The sequence below is a fragment of the Cebus imitator genome, unplaced genomic scaffold (assembly GCF_001604975.1).
Source record: "Cebus imitator isolate Cc_AM_T3 unplaced genomic scaffold, Cebus_imitator-1.0 Scaffold31, whole genome shotgun sequence".
NCBI classification, from domain to species: Eukaryota; Metazoa; Chordata; class Mammalia; order Primates; family Cebidae; genus Cebus; species Cebus imitator.
In genome coordinates this window covers 6,762,873-6,782,166 of record NW_016107346.1, presented here as the reverse complement: position 1 = coordinate 6,782,166, position 19,294 = coordinate 6,762,873, and the positions used below count along the sequence as shown (strand labels likewise).

The 19,294-nt window shown below is 48.3% G+C and overlaps 2 protein-coding genes across 2 annotated transcripts in view; one reads left to right on the top strand and one right to left on the bottom strand.

The window, feature by feature from the left end:
- Positions 1-2,212, top strand: part of CRLS1 (cardiolipin synthase 1) — a 31,065-nt gene extending 28,853 nt beyond the window's left edge. Inside the window, exon 7 of the mRNA XM_017523987.2 lies at positions 1,894-2,212. Coding sequence (XP_017379476.1) covers positions 1,894-1,978 — 85 coding nt within the window. The 3' untranslated portion in view covers positions 1,979-2,212. The remainder of the gene's footprint in view (positions 1-1,893) is intronic.
- A 3,890-nt stretch (positions 2,213-6,102) lies between these two features.
- LRRN4 (leucine rich repeat neuronal 4) lies at positions 6,103-18,539 on the bottom strand. Its single transcript, XM_017523976.2, has 5 exons — positions 18,310-18,539; positions 16,605-17,261; positions 15,200-15,404; positions 9,019-9,156; positions 6,103-7,570 (listed from the first exon to the last, which is right to left on the bottom strand). The coding sequence occupies exons 2-5, from the start codon at positions 17,254-17,256 to the stop codon at positions 6,346-6,348; spliced, it is 2,220 nt and encodes a 739-aa protein (XP_017379465.1). The 5' UTR covers positions 17,257-17,261; positions 18,310-18,539; the 3' UTR covers positions 6,103-6,345.
- Positions 18,540-19,294: the final 755 nt, after the last annotated feature.

Below are 19,294 nucleotides of genomic sequence, written 5' to 3'. Positions count from 1 at the left end.
AGTAGAGACGGGGTTTCACCATGTTGACCAGGATGGTCTCGATCTCTTGACCTCGTGATCCACCCGCCTCAGCCTCCCAAAGTGCTGGGATTACAGGCTTGAGCCACCGCGCCCGGCCTAAGCCAGGCAATCTTTAAAAAATGACAACTACTCTAAACTTATTTTAATCTAAAATATTGAAGTGTATATTTTGCCTGATTCATCTTATACCTTCTGATGTAGGAAGGCAGCTTTTTGAGTATCAGTCCCTCAATGGTAGTTTTTTCTTTCTTGGATAAACTGCATTCATAATCCAACCTCTCTGATTTTCATGTTTTACTTCTTTAAGGTGATGCAAGAACTTAAAACATTTGCAAAGCAGTCTAAGAACTGTTTAAATTTTTTCCCCAGTCTTTTCACAGTCATCTTGCATATTTATTTTGACAGTATTTTTCCCCTCCTAGGAACCGATGAAAAGAGAGACAGTATTTTTTTTTTAATCAAGTAATCTCTATTGAGTCTTTCTAAAGTATCCAATGTAGTTTTCAGAAGTAGCAATTTTAAAAACATATTTTCTTTTTAGAGATAGGGTCTTGCTCTGTCACCCAGGCTGTAGTGCAGTGGTATGATCATAGCTCACTGTAACCTTGAATTCCTGGCCTCAAGCGATCCTCCTGCTTCAGCCTCCTGAGCAGCTGCAACTACAGGTGTGTGCTACCACACCTAATTTTTTATTTATTTATTTATTTATTTTTTTGGGACAGGGCCTTACTCTGTTGCTCAGGCTGGAGTGCAGTGGCCTGATCTCCGCTCACTGCAACCTCTGCCTCCCAGGTTCAAGCAATTCTCCTGCCTCAACCTCCTGAGTAGCTGGGATTACAGGTGCCTGCCACCACACACAGCTAATTTTTGTATTTTTAGTACAGACGGGGTTTTGCCATGTTGGCTAGGCTACTCTCTAACTCCTGGCCTCGATTGATCCACCTGCCTTGGCCTCTCAAAGTGCTGGGATTACAGGTGTGGGCCGCTGCGCCCAGCCACTAATTTTTTATGTTACTATTTTTTGTAGAAACAGGGTCTTACTGTGTTGCCCAGGCTGGTCTCAAACTCCTGGCCTCAAGCAGTCCTCCCGCCTTGACCTCCCAAAGTGGTAGGCTTATAGTCATGAGCCACTGCATCCAGTTAGAAATAGCAATTTTTCTAACACATGTATTTCATTGGTTTATGCATGAATTTAGAATATCAAAGTGGCATGAACAGGTTCAAGATCCAACAAAAGGGAATCTTGATTCTGCCTCACCTAATAAAAGCAGAAGTATGTGGGTGCACTAAAAAGTAATCCCCTAGCTGTGGGCATTCAGCATGCCATGGGCATCAAGTGATGTCATTTCAAGGAGAATCTGGTTAAGGGTAATTTGGTAAAGAAAGCTGAAATTTATTTAAAATGACTCAGATATCTTTAGAATTCTCAAAAGCTACAGGAAATAGAGTCTGGTACTCTGAGCAGCATGGGGCAGTAGAAAAAGCACATGTTCTTTAGAGTTGAAACCAAGTCAGGCTCAAATATAGTTCTGTTATTTCTCTGGGTCTTCCATTTCCTCCTCTGGAGGATGAGGTTGTTATAAGAATAAAATGAGGATGTAAGACACCTAGAGGATGCCTGAGTAAAAAGGACTGTTGACAGTAGTAGTAATTTTTAGGGCTCATTACCTAGAATAATTTTGTTTGACATTACTAATTCAAATGAGGTCTTAAAGAAAAGCAGTGTATTTAGACTCTTATAGTTAAGAAAAATTACACTACAGAGCCCTTTTTACTTTTAAAACAGATCTTTTACATGTATTCATTATTCTTCCCACTGCTACTATTTTTTAGACTTGACAACTAAATGTTATTTCTTTTCTTCTATAAAAGGTGTTGTACAGCTTTTACCACAGGTGCATCGGCTTACAGTTACTATCATTATGGTCGGAAAACTGTGCAGGTGATAAAAGACTGATGAAAGTCATCCAACACCGTTAGCAAGGAAGCAATATGCATCACTGGCAATAGGGTCCGTGGAAATCTACAAGTTTCCCTATATTGGTGTTCAGCTTGAAAAAGGACTTGTCAGGACCAACCATGTCTTCAAAATTTAAGTAATGTGCGTTGAAAATAAGCTTCGATCATGGTCATATGCAGAATTTCCAATGTATTTTTAAATACAAATAAAACTATAATTTAGAATTTTTAATCTCAGGTTTCTTGATTAATTTATAAGAGATCAATTATTATTTTTTTTTTCTTTTGAGATGGAGTTTCATTCTTGTTGCCCAGGCTGGAGTGCAATGGTGCGATCTCGGCACGCTGCAACCTCTGCCTCCCGGGTTCAAGTGATTCTCCTCCCTTATCCTCCCAAGTAGCTGGGATTATAAACATGCACCACCATTCCTGGCTAATTTTGTATTTTTAGTAGAGGCAGAGTTTCTCCATGTTGGTCAGGCTGGTTGCAGACTCCCGACCTCAGGTGATACGCCTGCCTCAGCCTCCCAAAGTGCTGGGATTACAGGTGTGAGCCACTGCATCCAGTCATCAGTTTTTTATATGTTTTTTAAAAACATAGTCCATAGCATGGACAGAGTTGACACCTCTCTTCTAAGTGAAATTTGAATTGCTCACAAAATACTAGGAAATGTCTTGGGGTTCAAATATATATCCTACACAACGGGGTAATAAATTTTTGTGTTTGATTTTTAGATCTGTGTATACATTAACAGTTTTCATGTAGTTAACACCTGATCATTTGGTATAATGAAAGTGAAGTTAGTTGTGAATGAAGTAAAGTTATAAAAGAGATTTAAAATGCAGTAGATTTTTAAGATAATAAACAGAATAGAAGGTATGAAATTCATTTTCAGTAGTCTTCCAAAATCTAAGGTGCCTAATAATTTAAGTATCAGGACAACAGGCAACACAGGTAGTTGAGATAGGAGAATATGTTGCATCTAAAAGGCGGTGAGTTACATCCTGCCTTCCACTATGTTCCTGACATAGCAATGTTTGTTTGACATTGGAACCTGTACTCATGTAAATAATATCAAGCTGTATATTTTTCAAAGGTTTTTTAAACTTTGGAGAATCTTCTTTTGCTAAGAAGTTAAAGGAATAAAAGAGCTGCAAAAAAAAATTGTACCTTCAACTCGGATTGTTCCATATAACATACTTCTCCTTTGCTATTACATAAGTTTTCTGATTCACAAAGTCCGTTTATGTACATCACTTACACTTAAATTGTAAAAATAATTAGTTTGACCATCTGACTTTAAAAGACATTCTTGCTACACCTCATGTTTAGGAGAATGTGGGATATGGGGAAGGGGAGAAGAAGACCATGTCCAGTGGTAACCGGTTGCTGCTGCTTAAGAGTAGAGGCCTACTGCTGCCCATTGTCCCTGGTTTTAATCCAAGCCTGTTATGGAATCCTGCAGTGAGATTATCCATTCTCAGCCTGTTGAGCTGCATTAAATTAGAATGGGAGGCTGTAAGTAAAACTCACCCCTCTTGGCCAGGCATTCTGCACCAGTGTCCCTCTGTGGCTTGCTGGTCCTGGCTTCTTTGTTCTCAGACCAGCAGCTGAGCTGCGCTTGGCTTGGAGCATACTGAAGCCTGCAGCCAGGAACACTGCCTGCCATTGAATCAGATGGAGGGGGCTGAAAAGGCAGAGAAGTGGGGCATGTAGCTGGTTATTCTCGTTCTCTGGAGAATAGTGTTATTGTTAGCATAAGGCCAGAGGTGGACTTCCCACTGCGGAACCACCCAAGACGCACACTGAGTGAGCCTCTGCATTAGTGATGGGTAAACCATGTAAGAATAATGTTTTAAAAACGGAGGACTTGAAGTAGTTATGGGAAAATTTAGAACTTTGCACCTTGTTATGCTTATTTATGGTTTAGTGTTGATGCCATTTGGAGTGACTTACAGGTTGGACCCATAATCTCTGTATTATTAAGGTCACAATCTGGCTCTGGTTAATAAACTTTGTCCACTTCAACCTTAGGAAAATGGTCCAAGTCTCCTCAGGCTTTTGGATACTGAATTGTTATAAAACATCAATTCTGCCAGTTTATAAAACATTGAAATTATATTAGATATATCTGAATATATACTTGCATATAGACTCAAAAATGATGAAAATTCATTTCAGTGTCTTCACAGAATAGACTTAATCTTGATGGTAAGCTTAAAAATAAGCATTAGTGTTATTTAATTACATGTCTGTAGTAATTAGATTTTTGGCTTTTGCGATGTGTTTGAGTTGGGGCTTCATTCCTGAGCCCAAGCAATCCTTTCACCTCAGCTTCCTGAGTAGCTGGGATTACAGGTGCACACCAACCTTGCTTTGCAGTTTTGTTTTTTTGTGTGTATTTTTTTTTTAACAAGCCCACGACATCATAGCTTTGCACAACAGCTGGCGGAGATCTTTGAAATCATTTAGTCCAATTCTCTTGGTTATATTTGTGATGAAACTAGGGATCTAGCTTACAGTTTGGGGAAGCTCTTTCAAAACTTCACACACTGGAAATACATAGTGCAATTAAGTTTTAGCTTCTGCAGCTTGGTTTGGAAACAAAAGATACATGGGATTCAAACTTGATTTCTTTTCTTCTTACGGTAGAAGTAAATGCTATTCTGGGTTGAATTGTGTCCCCCAAGAAAGATATGTTCAAGTTCAAACCCCCAGTACTGTACATGTGACCTTATTTGGAAATAGAGTCTTTTTAGATGCAATCAAATTAGGACAAGGTCATACTGGATTACAGTGGGCCTTAACCCAATAACTAGCTTTTTTGGTAAGAAAAAGGAAATGTGAACAGAGAGACAGAGAATGTGTGAGATGATGGAGGGACAGACTGGAATGATGTCTGCAAGCTAAGGAATACCAAGCATTGCTGCTGACTCTCTGAAGCTAGAAGAGGAGGGAAAAACCCCACTGATACTTTGATTTTGGATTTCTGGCCTGAACTGTAGGAAAATAAATTTCTGCTGTTTTAAGCCAGTTTTACCAGGTTGTGGTAACTTGTTACAGCAGCTGCAGGAAATTAATAAATGCTGATGTTGAAAATTAAAATCTAGAAATATGGCTTTAATTATAATTTCACAGAACCATTTTTTCCCCCGTTTGTATAAATGTGAAAAAGTAGAGGATACAGTGGATGCATCCCACATGAAGACACAAATTATATTGAGGCATTGTTTGATGTAATTATGGCAGAGAAACTTTTTGGCGTCTAGCTAGAGTTTTGGGTTCTCTTTTGATCATTTCTTCCCTCTAATTAGGAAAAAAGATTTCCAAAAGTTTATGCTTCCTAAAAAATGAATTTATAGTTCATTTGTCCATGTAGTCTTAGGTGGAATGCAGTAAACACTGATTTTAAAGAACAGCCGTTCCCCGTGTTTGACAAACGTTGCCAGAAAACTGGTTTTAACTGTACAGATGGAAATACATGTTCTTGCCATGTCCTGAAATGGAACTAATAAACCCAGAAGGCCTTACAAAGCAACCACTAGCTCTCCCCCTTATTCCGGCTCTCAGGAACTGGAACTGGAAATCCACTGGAATTGATTTCTTGAATTAACAGAGCTCATTATGCCTCAGCCAGAGCTTGATCATGAAGGAGCTTCCGCTGGAAAGACGTGAGGATGTGATTTCTAACATGGCGGAGGAGGCTGGGTTATGCAGTTTCCCTGTTTTATCCCCTCCTCCTTCCATTCACTATTGTACTGGGTAGAGGGCCACTGACTGCTGAAAACCCCAAATGAAACAACACGTAAGAAGGCCCGGCCGGGCGCAGTGGCTCGAGCCTGTAATCCCAGCACTTTGGGAGGCCGCGGCGGGTGGATCACGAGGTCAAGAGATCGAGACCATCCTGGTCAACATGGTGAAACCTCGTCTCTATTAAAAATACAAAACATTAGCTGGGCATGGTGGCGCGTGCCTGTAATCCCAGCTACTCAGGAGGCTGAGGCAGGAGAATTGCCTGAACCCAGGAGGCGGAGGTTGCTGTGAGCCGAGATCGTGCCATTGCACTCCAGCCTGGGTAACATGAGTGAAACTCCGTCTCAAAAAAAAAAAGAAGGCCCAGCGGCACTGGGAGTGATCTGGTATCTACTATCAGGTTTCTGGGAACAGAGTGTGAAGTAGAAGGAAGGGAGGGCATTTGTTCCTTGGACTGAGAAACTCAATGTGGCAAGTTCCATGTGTGCCCAAGGCATTCTAGCTTCACGGGAATTAGAAACCCTAGGAGCGGATGCAGTTGTTTTTGACTCTGTATCTTTTTTTCTGCGCTCAGATCCAGTTCGATTGGAGGCGTTAGCCCAGAAGCTGGCCTAACTGACCGTCTGGAGCCCCAGCGGGTAGTCAAAGGCCGGGTTTTTGTAGGCCAGCAAGTGTGTGTCGCTGCGCTGCAGGCGGAGCGTCCGGCCCCGCCTGCAGAGACACGCGGACAGCACCAGGGTGCTAACGAGCAGCAGGCCGCTGGTAGCGCACAGCCCTGCTAGCAGAAGCGCGAAGCTGGGCTTGGTGGTGAAGGCGGTGCACGCGCTCCAGCCGGAGGACCGCGGCTGGCTCAGGCCGGCCCTGTTGGCCGCCAGCACGCACACACGATAGGTAGTGCCCGGCGACAGCCCGTACAGAGGGTGCTGCCGTGCCGTGGCGTAAATGACCCCCACCACTGACTGGTTCCCCGTCCAGCCATCCGCAGAGTAGCGGATCTGGTACCCGTGCACCACCGAGTTGGGGGCACACCAGTGGACCAGTGCCGACGTGTCCGTGGTCTCTGTCACCCCCTGCAGCCTGGGCGGGTCTGGGATGGTGTCTTCCCCGCTGAGGCCGGGGCACCGGCACCGCGAGCGCCTCTGCAGCTCTGCACACGGCGTCTGTAGGTGCTTGCAGGGGTGGTAATCACAGGAGACGTCCTGGTAAGGCGCTCCCACCTCCTCCTCCGTCCCCTTCTCCTCCTCCTCACTGTAGTCATCCAGCAGGAAGACTGGAATCCCGCCCTCGGAAGGAGTCGGGTTGGGGACCTGGGGGGTGGCCTGTGTCCTCTGGCCGGGCTGAGGTGAGTGTATGTCGTTCCACGAGGTAGTGAAGGGGCCTAGGTGCTTGCTGGCCAGTGGGGTGGAGGCAGCTGAGATGTCAGGCTCAAGGACAGGGCCGGGGGCATGTTCTCCTTGCTGCTGGGTCCTGGTGGTACTGGCAGCCCTGGGGAAAACGCTGGAGTTGCTGTGACCTGCTACAGAGTTGGTCGTGGAGGGGGCAGTGCCTTCCCCCGCATCGCTGTGCGGCCATGCAGCTATCGCGCGGGAGCCCACAGGGACGGTAGGGGCCTTGGAGACATTCTGCTGGGCTCCCGCAGGTCGGGTGTCGGGAGCTGCACTGGGCGTGACGGTGGGACCCGGTGCGTAGGTGGAGGGGTCAAACCAGGGTAGGTGCAAAGCCCGGAGGGTGGCGCTTTGGTCGGACTGGCACACTCCAGGCAGCTGGGAGAGTGACAGGGAGGCTGAGAAGGGGCCCCTGGATCCCGCAGCTGGCGCGCATACAGTGTCTGCTGCCCTGGAGGGGAGGCCAACCAGTTAGAAGAAGTCTGGCTTCAGGGATGCGCCTGTGCAGAGCTTTGAATTTTCATTGCTGGCATCACCCCCTGCCAAGCCCATCAATGCGTCTCTGCCAGGCACCTCAGGGCACACATGCCGCACACATCACCTCACTGATTCTGGGAAACATTTGGAGGAAGCTCCTGTCCTCACTCCCATTGGGCAGAGAAGCAAACAGAAGTTTAGAAGGAGCCCAGGAGTCTGAGGCTGCAGTGAGCCATGATCATGCCACTGCACTCCAACCTGGGTGACAAAGCAAGACCCCATCTCTAAAAAAAAAGTTAATGAAATAGTGCTAAGTAGGATGAAGCTGGACTCTTCCTACTTAGCACTATTTCATTAACTTTTCATTAACTAATACCGTGATGAGACCTTTGACTGCAAAGGGCGTAGGTGCTTCTCTTTGGAGGCAATGTGGGGTTGGGGGGCAGACTGAGCCCCACTTCACAGCTGGAATTGGGTGGGAGATGAGAAAAGAATCTTGGCTGGGCATGGTGGTTCATGCCTGTAATCCCAACTCTTGGGGAGGCCCAGTTGAGAGGATCCCTTGAATCCAGGAGTTTGAGACCAGCCTGGGTAACATGGTGAGACCCCATCTCTACAAAAATAAAAATAAAAAAATTAGCTGGGTGTGGTGGCTTGCACCTGTGGTCCCAGCTACTTCAGAAGCGGAGGGATGATCACTGAACCCAGGAGGTTGGGGCTACAGTGAGACATGATTGTACCACTGCACTCCAGTCTGGGGACCAGAACAAGACCTTGTCTCCAAACAAACAAACAAAAAGAATCCTGCGGATGGTGGGGGTGGGGGCCGGGGGTTGCCTCCCAAGGTGTAGTGGTTACCTGGTGGAACTGGTTTGAAAGCGCTTGGGACTAGGGGTGTTCCCAGCCACCCAGCTCCCACTGTCTCCTGGTGGCCAGCCTAGATGTGGCTCCCCACTGCATAAACAGCTCTTCTAGCCAGAAGCCATTATAGGAATTTCCCAGGTGAGCTCTGTAAGCCCAGAGACCTAATACTGGATAAACCAGAAGCAGGAGGCCAGGTTCCATCTTGAGGATTCAGTAGGGCCTAGCGGTTAGGCCAGACTACACTTCCCAGCCTCCCTTGCAGGTAGATGCGGCTCCTGGCCAATGAATGTGAGTGGAAGTGAGGAGTATCACCTCCCAGCCTGGCTCACTAAAAACCTCCCATGTCTGCTCCTCCATGTTCTTCGCCCCTTCTGGCTGGCTGGAATGGAGGCAGCTTCCATCACCTGGGTCCCTGAGTGTGACTACACGGGGGAGGCTGTCCAGCCCAACATGGCCAAAGTGCCCAGCATGGTCACGAGAGCCAGACATAAGCTGGAGAATTTCAGCTCCTGAAGGCTGACCCTCACCTCTCAGTCATCTGCTTTGTAAATGTGTTACCTGCTTAGGACAGTTCTCTTCGCATCCATGAGAAGCCAAGACAAGTCACAGCTGCAAGTGAGGGGGTTGCCAAAGAGGTTGACCGTTAGGACCTGGGAGGAATCCAGGGTCCAAGGAGGGAAGGAACTCAAGTTGCAGCTGAAATACATACAAAAAATCAATTAAGTCAGGTTTTTACAATTGGATCAAAGATATTCCCAGAGACGCATGGTGTCAGAACCATTCTGATAGGGTTTGGAGAATAACTGCTTGGGGCAAAACTCTTAATGACCTCGGACTTCATTATTTGTCCTCTGTTGTAAAATGGAGATACCAACCTAACAGGAAACATACCTCATCAACTGGGGACAATATTTCCATGACCAATGGTTGTATCAAAAAGAGTGTGTGTTGGCAAGGCACAGTGGCTCCCACCTGTAATCCCAGCACTTTGGGAGGCCACGGTGGGTGGATTATTTGAGGTCAACAGCTTGAGACCAGCCTGGACAACATGATGAAACCTTGCCTGTATTAAAAATACAAAAATTAGCCAGGCGGTAGTGTCATGCCTGTAATCCCAGCTACTCAGAGGGCTGAGACAGGAGAGTCACTTAAGCCTGGGATGTGGAGGTTGTGGAGAGCCAAGATTGTGCTACTGCACTCCAGTCTGGGCAAGAGAGTGAGACCCTGTCTCAAAAAACAAACAACAACCAAAAGAGTGTGTGGTGATGAAAGTGTTTGTAAATGCAAATCTCTATGTACAAGTAGATTTGTTATTATGGACCAATATTATTGCCTACGGCTGGTGACATTCAACGCCAGTCCTTTGGAAGATGCTTCATTTAAGTACTTCAGTGAACTCTTGCTAAGTAGAGCATATCCCCCAAACTTAGTAACTTAAAACAATAAATATTTATTCTTTCATATGATTCCGTGGGTTGGCTCTGTGGTTCTTGTGGTCTAGATTGGCTCAGCTGGGACCAGATGATCTGGGATGGCCTCACGTGTAAGCCTCAATCAGGTGTGCTGGAACCTCTCTCCATGTGTCTGTCATCACCCAGGAGGCTAGCCTGGGCTTGTTCACATGGTTGTGGAGGGACCCCAACAGCAGGAGAGGCCAGGCCCCAGTGCTCGATTGCTTTCTAGTTTCTGCTTACATCACATTTGCTAATGTCCCACTGGCCCATGCAAATTACAAGGCCAAGCCCAGCTTCAAGAGGTAGAGCAATAGACTCCTTGAAATATGGGGCCTGGTTTGATGGCTCATGCCTGTAATCCTAGCCCTTTGGGAGGCCAAGGTCGGAGCATCGCTTGCAGCCAGGAGTTTCAGACCAGCCTGGGCAACATAGCAAGACCCTATCTCTACAGAAAAATTTTTAACAATTACCCAGGTGTAGTGGAGTACACCTGTGGTCCTAGCTACTTGGGAGGCTGAGCTGGGAGGATTGCTTGAGCCCATGAGTTAGAGAGTGAGCCATGATTGTGCCACTGCACTGCAGCCTTGCCTCTAAATAATTTAAATTAAAAAATATATAGATATATATAGGAGGCGCCGCAATCATGTTGGAAAGAGATGTGTGTACAGGGATGGGAGGAATTACTGAGGTCATTTTTGCATATAGTCTACACCTAGCAATGGCAGATCTGCTCCCAGCTCCCTTCTTTCTTCCCCAGAGTCTCACAGTATTTAGCTTTGGCTTTCTCCACTCCTGGAGTCTCCTGAACCTCTCAGATTTTGTCTCCTTTACACATACTGAGTTATAATTCATCATGGGCAATGGGAGCTGCATTTTACCATCAAGTCTCTTCTGACCAAAGGCTGGCTTTCCTTTATCTGCCTGGGAACCTGCCTCCTACTACTCTGGGGAAATGTTCTGCTCTATCACTTCTGGCCAGTGGGAAAGTGACAGTCACCTCAGGAACACGAAATATATGTGTGTGTGCCATTTATGTTAAAACTTAAGCCATACTTACATATACATGTGTGTGTGGGGGGGTGTGTGTGCTTGTTTTTTGCAGATTTTACATGGCTAGAATGGAAATCTTAGAATGAGAGTTCAATCAGTATTTTTCTGTGCAAAGGAAATGCTTTTCTTTTTCCCTGAAGTGGAAGAGGAAGAGGATTACATATTGTTTTGAGTAACACTGCTGAGTCCTTTACCTACATTATCTCATTGTCATCATTATGACAACTTAGTGAGGCAGACAGCATATTACATGCTCTAACATGTAGAACATGTAGAAAGGAAAATTATTGTACCTTCTTAGGGGAAAAGGTACAATGCACTGTGGTGGTTCTTTCTGCCACCCAGTGCCACCTACATGTGATAAAGTCCACATGCTGAGGAAGGACAGAACCTGGCTGGTTGCTGATGCATGTCACATTTGGGTATTCCCTACATCTGACAGGGCCCTAGTGTGGAAGAAGTCCCCATTTGCTCTCCTAAATAATTTCTATTGGAGAACTGCTAATAGAAATTGCAGATATTTCCATGTCACTTTCCAGTAGTTCCATGTCATTTACAATCATTAAAACAACGAAAGTTATTAGACTTACTGGTGGATTTTGTCACTTAAGGTGATAAAGAACCGCACATACACACACACACACCACTCTTCTGATAAGAGTGAACCACGGCCAGGCGCGGGGGCTCATGCCTGTAATCCCAGCACTTTGGGAGACCAAGGAGGGTGGATCTTGAGGTCAGGAGATTGAGACTATCCTGGCCAACATGGTGAAATACAGAAAAGTTAACTAGGTATGGTGGCACACGCCTGTAATCCCAGCTTCTCAGTAGGCTGCAGCAGGAGAATAGCTTGAACCTGGGAGGTAGAGGTTGCAGTGAGCCAAGATCGTACCACTGCACTCCAGCCTGGTGACAAGAGTGAGACTCTGTCAAAAAAAAAAAAAAATAAAAAGTGGACCCACATACAGACTTCACCAGACTGTCAAAGAGTAAAGAGTACAAACTATAAATGAAAATAAGACTGCCTTGCTCTAAAATGGTGCCCATGAAGATGGAAACGTGTTAGAAGACAGTAAGGAAGATGATGGGAAATGAGAGGACTTGATCTAGAGCTGCCCTGAAAGGTCGAAGGGAAGGGGGCTGGCACCGGAGCTACTGGGGATGGAAATGGGATGAGTGGGACCTGACACCTGCAGTGACCCTTCTGCCCCTTTCACCTGGCTCCCTTGGGAATGAATGTCGCTGATGTCCCACATTTTGCCAATCCTGTGGCCCCCCATTCTCAGCTGACCGGGGCTCCTGATGATCTTGCCAACCACTCCTCCCTCCTTCAGCACTCTCTTCTCTTGACCTCCAGGACATCACATTCTCCTGGTTTTTCTGCTACGTCACTGGTCATACATTCTTGGTCTCCTTTCCTGGTTTTTCTTCATCCTGACATTAAGAGTTGGGGTTCTGCTAAGCACGGTGGCTCACACCTGTAATCTTAGCACTTTGGGAGGCCAAGGCAGGTAGATCACGGTGTCAGGGGTTTAAGACCAGCCTGGCCAACATGGTGTAACACAGTCTCTACTAAAAATACAAAAAATTAGTTGGGCATGGTGGCAGGCACCTGTAATCCCAGCTACTCAGGAGGCTGAGGCAGGAGAATCACTTGAACCCCGGAAGTGGAGGTTGCAGTGCGCCGAAATTGAGCCACTGCACTCCAGGCTGGGTGACAGTCAGAGACACCTTCAAAAAAAAAAATTGGGGTTCTTCAAGGCTCAGTTCTGGGCCCTCATCTCTCTATACTGTCTCCCTGGTGATCTCATGAACTCCTTTGGCTTCAAATATCATCTTAATACTATTTGTGCCTCCGGCTCAGACTCTCCTCCTCCAGGCTTCAGTCTGATGCAGCATTGTGTTTAAGGTATCAGATGTGGAGCCAAACTGCCTGGGCTCAAATTCTGATTCTGCTATTTACTAACTATGTGAACTGAGGAAAGTTATTCAACATCTCTGTATCTCAGTGCTTTCATCTGTGAAATGGGAATAATGACTGAATCTTCGCTGTCTGGATTGCTGCAAGAGTAAATACTTTAATATATGCTTAGAACTATGCCTGCCACGGTACAAGAGGTTCATTGTTATTATTACGGAACATTTCCACTGGATGCCTCACAGATCTTTACTATCCAGCAGGCAATTAGATACATGATTCTGGGGCTCATCAGAAGGCCTTGGCTAGAGATATTCAACTAAGCATCCTCAGCACAGAGATGGAGGAGGATGTATCAGGCTTGAGGGAAGGGGATGGTGCTGGAGTAGTGCATAGTGACAAATGACCTGCAAGAAAGTTATAAGTGGAAATAGGCAAGGACATTAAGAAGGCCTAGTCAGGAAGGCTGGAGAAGCAGCAGGGCAGCATACTGGGGCCAAAGAGACAGAGAACGTCAAGAGGGAGGAAATAAACAACAGGCTCCGCAGACGGATGTGTCCACTGACTTGGCAGCTGATGTGGGTAGTCAGATTGCGGTGAACTGACAAGTCGAGGGATGACGGAAGTGGTCACCACTGCTGAACCTGGGATGCTTGCTCTTTTGGGTCTGGATGGCCTTTCTCCTCTGACATTCACTTGATGACACTGGACTCGTCTTTTGAGATACGGATCAATCATGCTGTTCCTGAAGAAGCCTCTCTGATCCGGTCTGATGGATCATTACCCCCACCTGCCTAATAACAGCACATGGTGTGTGTCTCTGCTCTAGATCATGATGTATTATAAATGGCGGATGTCTGCTGCCTATACTGAACTGTGAGCTCCCTGAAAGCAGTGGCCATGCTGTCATTGTCACTGTCACCAAAGTCATCATGACCATCAACATAATTATCTTTATTAATATCACCACCACTATCACATCACCATTGTCGCTGTCAGTGTTCTCACCACCACTAGCTTGTTGTTGTTGTTTGAGATGGAGTTTTGCTCTTGTTGCCCAGGCTGGAGTGCAGTGGCATAATCTCGGCTCACTGCAACCTCCACTTCCCAGGTTCAAGCAATTCTCCTGCCTCAGTCTCCCAAGTAGCTGGGACTGCAGGCACATGCCACCATGCCCAGCTAATTTTGTATTTTTTTAAGTAGAGATGGGGTTTCACCCAGTTGGCCAGGCTGGTCTCGACCTCCTGACATCAGGTGATCCACCCACCTCAGCCTCCCAAAGTGCTGGGATTACAGGTGCACATGAGCCACCATGCCCGGTCTCACCACCACTATTACATCATACAATCATCACTATCCTCGCTGTTATCATTAGTGCCACCACTCATCATCGTCACCATCATCACTACCAGTGCCATCAACATCACTGACATCAACCAGCATCAACACCATCACCGTCACTGTCATCCCCATCAGCATCACCATTAGGACCACCACCATCATCTTCACTCATTTTATAGGACAAATACCATGGGCCAGGCACTGAGCTAAGTGCTCTACATAAACCATATGCTTTTTTTCTCATGAAAAGACCCAAAGTGAAGTGTTATTGTCATAGCTCTATTTTACAGATAAAGAAACTACTTGATATTTGTATCCCAGCACTTTACACAGTTCTTGGGTTTTTATCGAGCTCAAAGGAGTCTGAGCCAGAGATATGAAGAATTTCCCCTCACAACATTGTGTGCTCAATAGCTATTTATGGAATGAAGGAAAGAACGAGTGAATGGTTCTGACTTTGCTTTGAAAAACTATTCATCCTTTTAGAAGAATAATTCCATCTTTAGTGACTGCATTGTGTAAAACAGTCGTAATAAGACCTGTCCCTAGACTTCCCAGGGATTTTCTGAAAATATCAATACTTTCAACCGTAGACCCACTCAAATTCTGGCAGGGACTGAACTTGCATGACATGTGAGGAAGAAGGTAGATCCAGACAGAGAGGAGACCTGAGGTCCTCCTTGCCTCTTCCTGCTGTAAATTTCTAAGTCTGGGCTTAAAATAAACTTTAAAGGCATATGAGTTTTGTGCTCCAATACTGCTCTGGATGGGACTGAGTTGCAAGGCTAGATGGCTGCATGGACTCCCTGGGACCTATCCCAAGATATCACCCAGGTGGGGAAAAACAAAGCCCCAGAGAGGATTTAGAAGAGTGGTGGGAGAAAAATTAAGGTCTGGTTTGTTCTGTAAAATTCAACATAGTATAATGGGCAAAAATCAGTCATGTGATTAAGAGATGCGCCTCTGAAGCACTTACTTCTGGAACAGAAGGACCTGTAGGTGCGGAGTGTCTTGAAACATGTGTGTGGCGACAGAAGCAAGTGCTGGCGAGTCCTGACAGTCCAGCTGCTGCAGGTTGGGGGTCGCCTTGAAAATGTCCCCCTCCAGGGTCGTCAGCCGAGGCATCTTCCTCAGGTGGAGGGATGTGAGCTTTGGCAGGTCTCTGAGCCACCCTGACTCAACTGAAACACAGAGGGGAAACTGCCCACTACTCCAGAAGGCACAAACCCAGGAGGCCAGCATGGCATGAAGGAAAGGAGGAGGAAAGAAAGAGAGTGGCAGAGTAAGTGGTGAAGTCATTGCTGAGCATTGGCACAGTTAGCAGCTCTGGGAATCACAGAAGCGTGGCCATTTCAGCCGGAAGGGCGCTCAGGGAGAACCAGTTCTTCCCTTCTGACAGTCTGAGTCAAGGCTAAAGAGGGGATTGATTGGCCCAAGGCCACATAACTGGAAAGGGGCAGAGACAAGGCTTGAACCCAGGACACTGTCTCCAAGTCTGTTGCTGCCTCACTCTCTCATTAAAGTTCACACGAAAAGTAACCAGAAGTCCCTCTGATCTCTCTCAGGAGTGGGAAACTTCCGCAGAACATAATTAATGAGGCAAGGGGCCCCAGAAACCTAATTCTGTGGCTCTCTTAATAAATGGAGAATGTGTTCCTACTCCTCTGTAGTCCCCATTCTAGCTGTTTTTTTCTCTGTCTGTGATGGAACAGGTGGCTGTAGACACGTGAAATGTTTTTAAAAAATAGTAAAACCAACCTTGTGCATCAAAGAACACCAGGAAGCGGAGACCAGTTATCCTCACCACTCTCCCGTGTCTTGTTTGAGTGATTCAACATTCACGGAAACAGTTTCGTCCAGCCAGGTAGAGAAATCAATGAATTCATCCTGCAAGCCTCAGTCACTGCCGCTAACTGCATGTTTGCAGCGCAGTTTTTCTATTAATCAGCCGCAAAGCGTGCACTCACTTCCCCATTCCACAAGCACTTACCCAGCCATGCTGGGAAGTAGTAGAACCGCGTGGTTACAGTGTTGGGCTCTCCCAGAATGCCTGGGTTCAGATTTGCTCAATGAGCTGTGAGACCACAGGCGAGTTTCACCTTTCTGTGCTTTGGCTTTGGGTCCCTCATATGTAAAACGGAGATGGTAACGGTTCCCACCTCTTAGGACTCAAGAAAGTGACTCCTGTGTGGCGCTTCAAACTGGGCCCGCTTGCTCGAAAAATGTAGCTGGTGTTTTTTTGTTTGTTTTGTTTTGAATGCTGCTGCAAGCTGAGCAGCCGGGTCACCCCTCGAGGAAGAACGCATCCCTGCCCCCAGGAGTGCAAGCGCAGCCTGGCTCTGCGCTCAGAGCCGCTGAAAACGCGGGACACCCGGACTCACCCCGTTCGAGGAACGTGCCGCTGAGATCCAGGACCTCGAGCGTGGCCAGGGGCGCGCCGTCCTCTCCAGCGAACGCCGCCTCGGCGATGCCCCCCTGGGGGCCGCGACCCAGCGCGGTGAAGGAGAGGTTGAGGAGCTGCAGCGCAGGGAAGCAGGCGAAGGTCCGGGGCTGCAGCGCCTGCAGCGGGTTCCCGGCGAGCGCCAGGGCGCGGAGGCTGCTCAGCGCGGGGCCGGCGCACCGCGGAAGGGCTGCCAACTGGTTGCAGCTGAGGTCCAGGGTGCGCAGCCCCGCCGGCCCGCCCGGGCCCCAGCGCAGCGCGGCGATGCGGTTGTGGCGGAGGGCCAGCACCTGCAGCTGCTCCAGGTGGCCGAGCTCCGACGCACTCAGCGCGCGCAGCAGGTTGTGGCTGGCGTCGAGCCTGCGCAGTGTGCGCGGTAGGCAACCGGGCAGGCGCTCCAGGCTGCGGTTCGCCAGGCTCAAGGTCGTCGCCTCAGCGGCGGGCAGACCCTCGCAGGGCGAGTCGGTGGCGTTGCTGCCACTGCTCTCCCAGGGGCCCTGCCGAGTGACCCGGAAGAGCGGGACCCTCTCCTGCGGAGGGTCTGCCCAGCTGGGGCGCAGCACCACCACTAGCAACAGCAGGGCTTGCCGCATGGCCTCTGGGGAGAGAACAGCAGGACGCCCATTAAATCCAATCCCCGAACAAAGGGGCAGATGCGCGTCCCACCACCACCCCAAGGGCTCTGTGGAGGAACACAGGCCCTGGATGTTCCACGAAGGGCAGCGAGACGTTCCCAGAGTCGCCTAGTGTGCAGTGACTTCGCCACTGTCTGCTTTTGCCCTATCGTCTCCCCCAGGAGCGCCGTGGTCTTCCTCCTCTTACGGATGCCTTTTCCTCTTGTTGTGGGAGGGACACCTTCCTCATCTGTCCAGTCTGGGCCTGAATCTCTCCGTAACTCTCCCCGTTTATGTACCCCCATCCTGGGAGCTTCTGCAGGAAAGGGATGCCCCCTTTTATTGCTGCAAACTCTCCCCAGGTAAACAGTCGCTGATCCATAAACGTGAATGCCCTCAGGGAGAAACTCTGCTTCGATAGAAACAGGGACTCTGGAAGATTTTGTCAGTCCATCAGCTCTCAGTTATGCCGCTTTTCCCCATTAAAACTGCCCAACCACAGGGGAGTCCTAGTTTGCCTAGAACAAGCCCTGGAGTCCGTTTCTTGGGAGCATGCTCAGGGTGGCCTTCAGAAGAAAGCAGCCCTGTAAGTCCAAGCCCTGTGGACCCCGGAGACCCTGCAGCCAGGCATTTCCGGGTCCCATGAGGTTCCAACAGAATCCAGAGCCCCCGGTATTAGCCCTGCCCAGGAGGGATGGCTGAGAGCTGCTAGTCGTGGAGTTTCTAGGGTACCTAGGGTTGCACAGGTCGGCTGGGAGATCAAGCCGAGGCAGATCTGGCAGCCATGGGCTCCCTTGGGAGTGGCAAAGATGCTGTTAACCAGGGCCTCACCACGAGGTCACTGCTCGATATCCCTCATGACTGCAGATGTATATTCCTGCTCAGCTCTCTGAGCCAACCAGCAGATCTCCGAGCAACCACGCAGGCTCCAGGGGAAGGGTCTCTCTACTGCTAGCTGGGGGCGAAGGCAGTGAGAACGATCTTGGAACCTAAAGCCAGGAACGTGTGCGTCCAGCAGTGTGTCGTGCTCACCTGAAAGTTGTCCTTTTGGAGTGCGGCTCCTCTGGATGCACCTCTGCAGTTCTCGGTTCTGTTTTGTAGATTCCAGGGACCAGTGATTTGGACAGCAGCTCAGCTCTGAACTCCACAGGGAGGCCTGTCTCCAAGCTACCTCTCCCCCACAACCCCCATCCACTGAGCAGGCTTAAGATACTCCAGCCTTTCCCATGCCTCTCCTTTCCCATCAAGACACTGTTGGCTTTAGCCAGCACCCTCATTGCTCAGCTCCCTCCTCTCCCGCTAGGGCCTGTGCCTGCCCCTTCCCAGGCTTGGCACCTCCTCCTAGCCCTCCCCACCTTCACCTCTCCTAACACCACCTTTCCCAGGCTGGAGAAATGAAAGGAGTCAGCGCTGAGGGCTAATGGAGTGCAGTGAGGCAGACCAGTGCTGTCACCTCTCTGGAATCTGACCCTTCCTGCCAGGTGGCTCCCATTTCCTGGGACGGCTGGAGGCTGAGTGATGAGCCCGCAAGAAAAGCAAGCTGTTTCTCCCAAAGGAGCATCCGAGTGTAGGGGAAGCTGGTAGGGATTTCCAGGAAAAAGTGGCAGGAGAGGGGATACTCAGAAGGGCCTGGGGCAGGAGCAGGCTCGAACCAGACCCAGGAGGCCCCGCGGAGAGTTTGTTTGGTGGCTCTGGGACCCTGCTCAGTGACAGTGTGGACGTTCATCTATCTTAAGGAGTGAGAATAAACAGAGGGCAGAAATGCAGAAGGGACATTCCTGCTCCATGCCGGGGAGGATGGGTCCTGACTACCAGCAGCAAGGGCTCCCGAAGATGTGATGCTTGAGTGAGCTTTGTTTAGGGCACGTTTGTTTAGAGAAGACAGCGCCTCTCTCCCTCAAAGTCCCAAGGCAGAGCCCAGTCATTTCCTCTGAGGGCCTTTGATCTGCACCCACTCCTCATCCCGCCCAGCCCCGTCTGAGAGTTCATCAAGGTTAATGAGCCCCAGCATCGAATG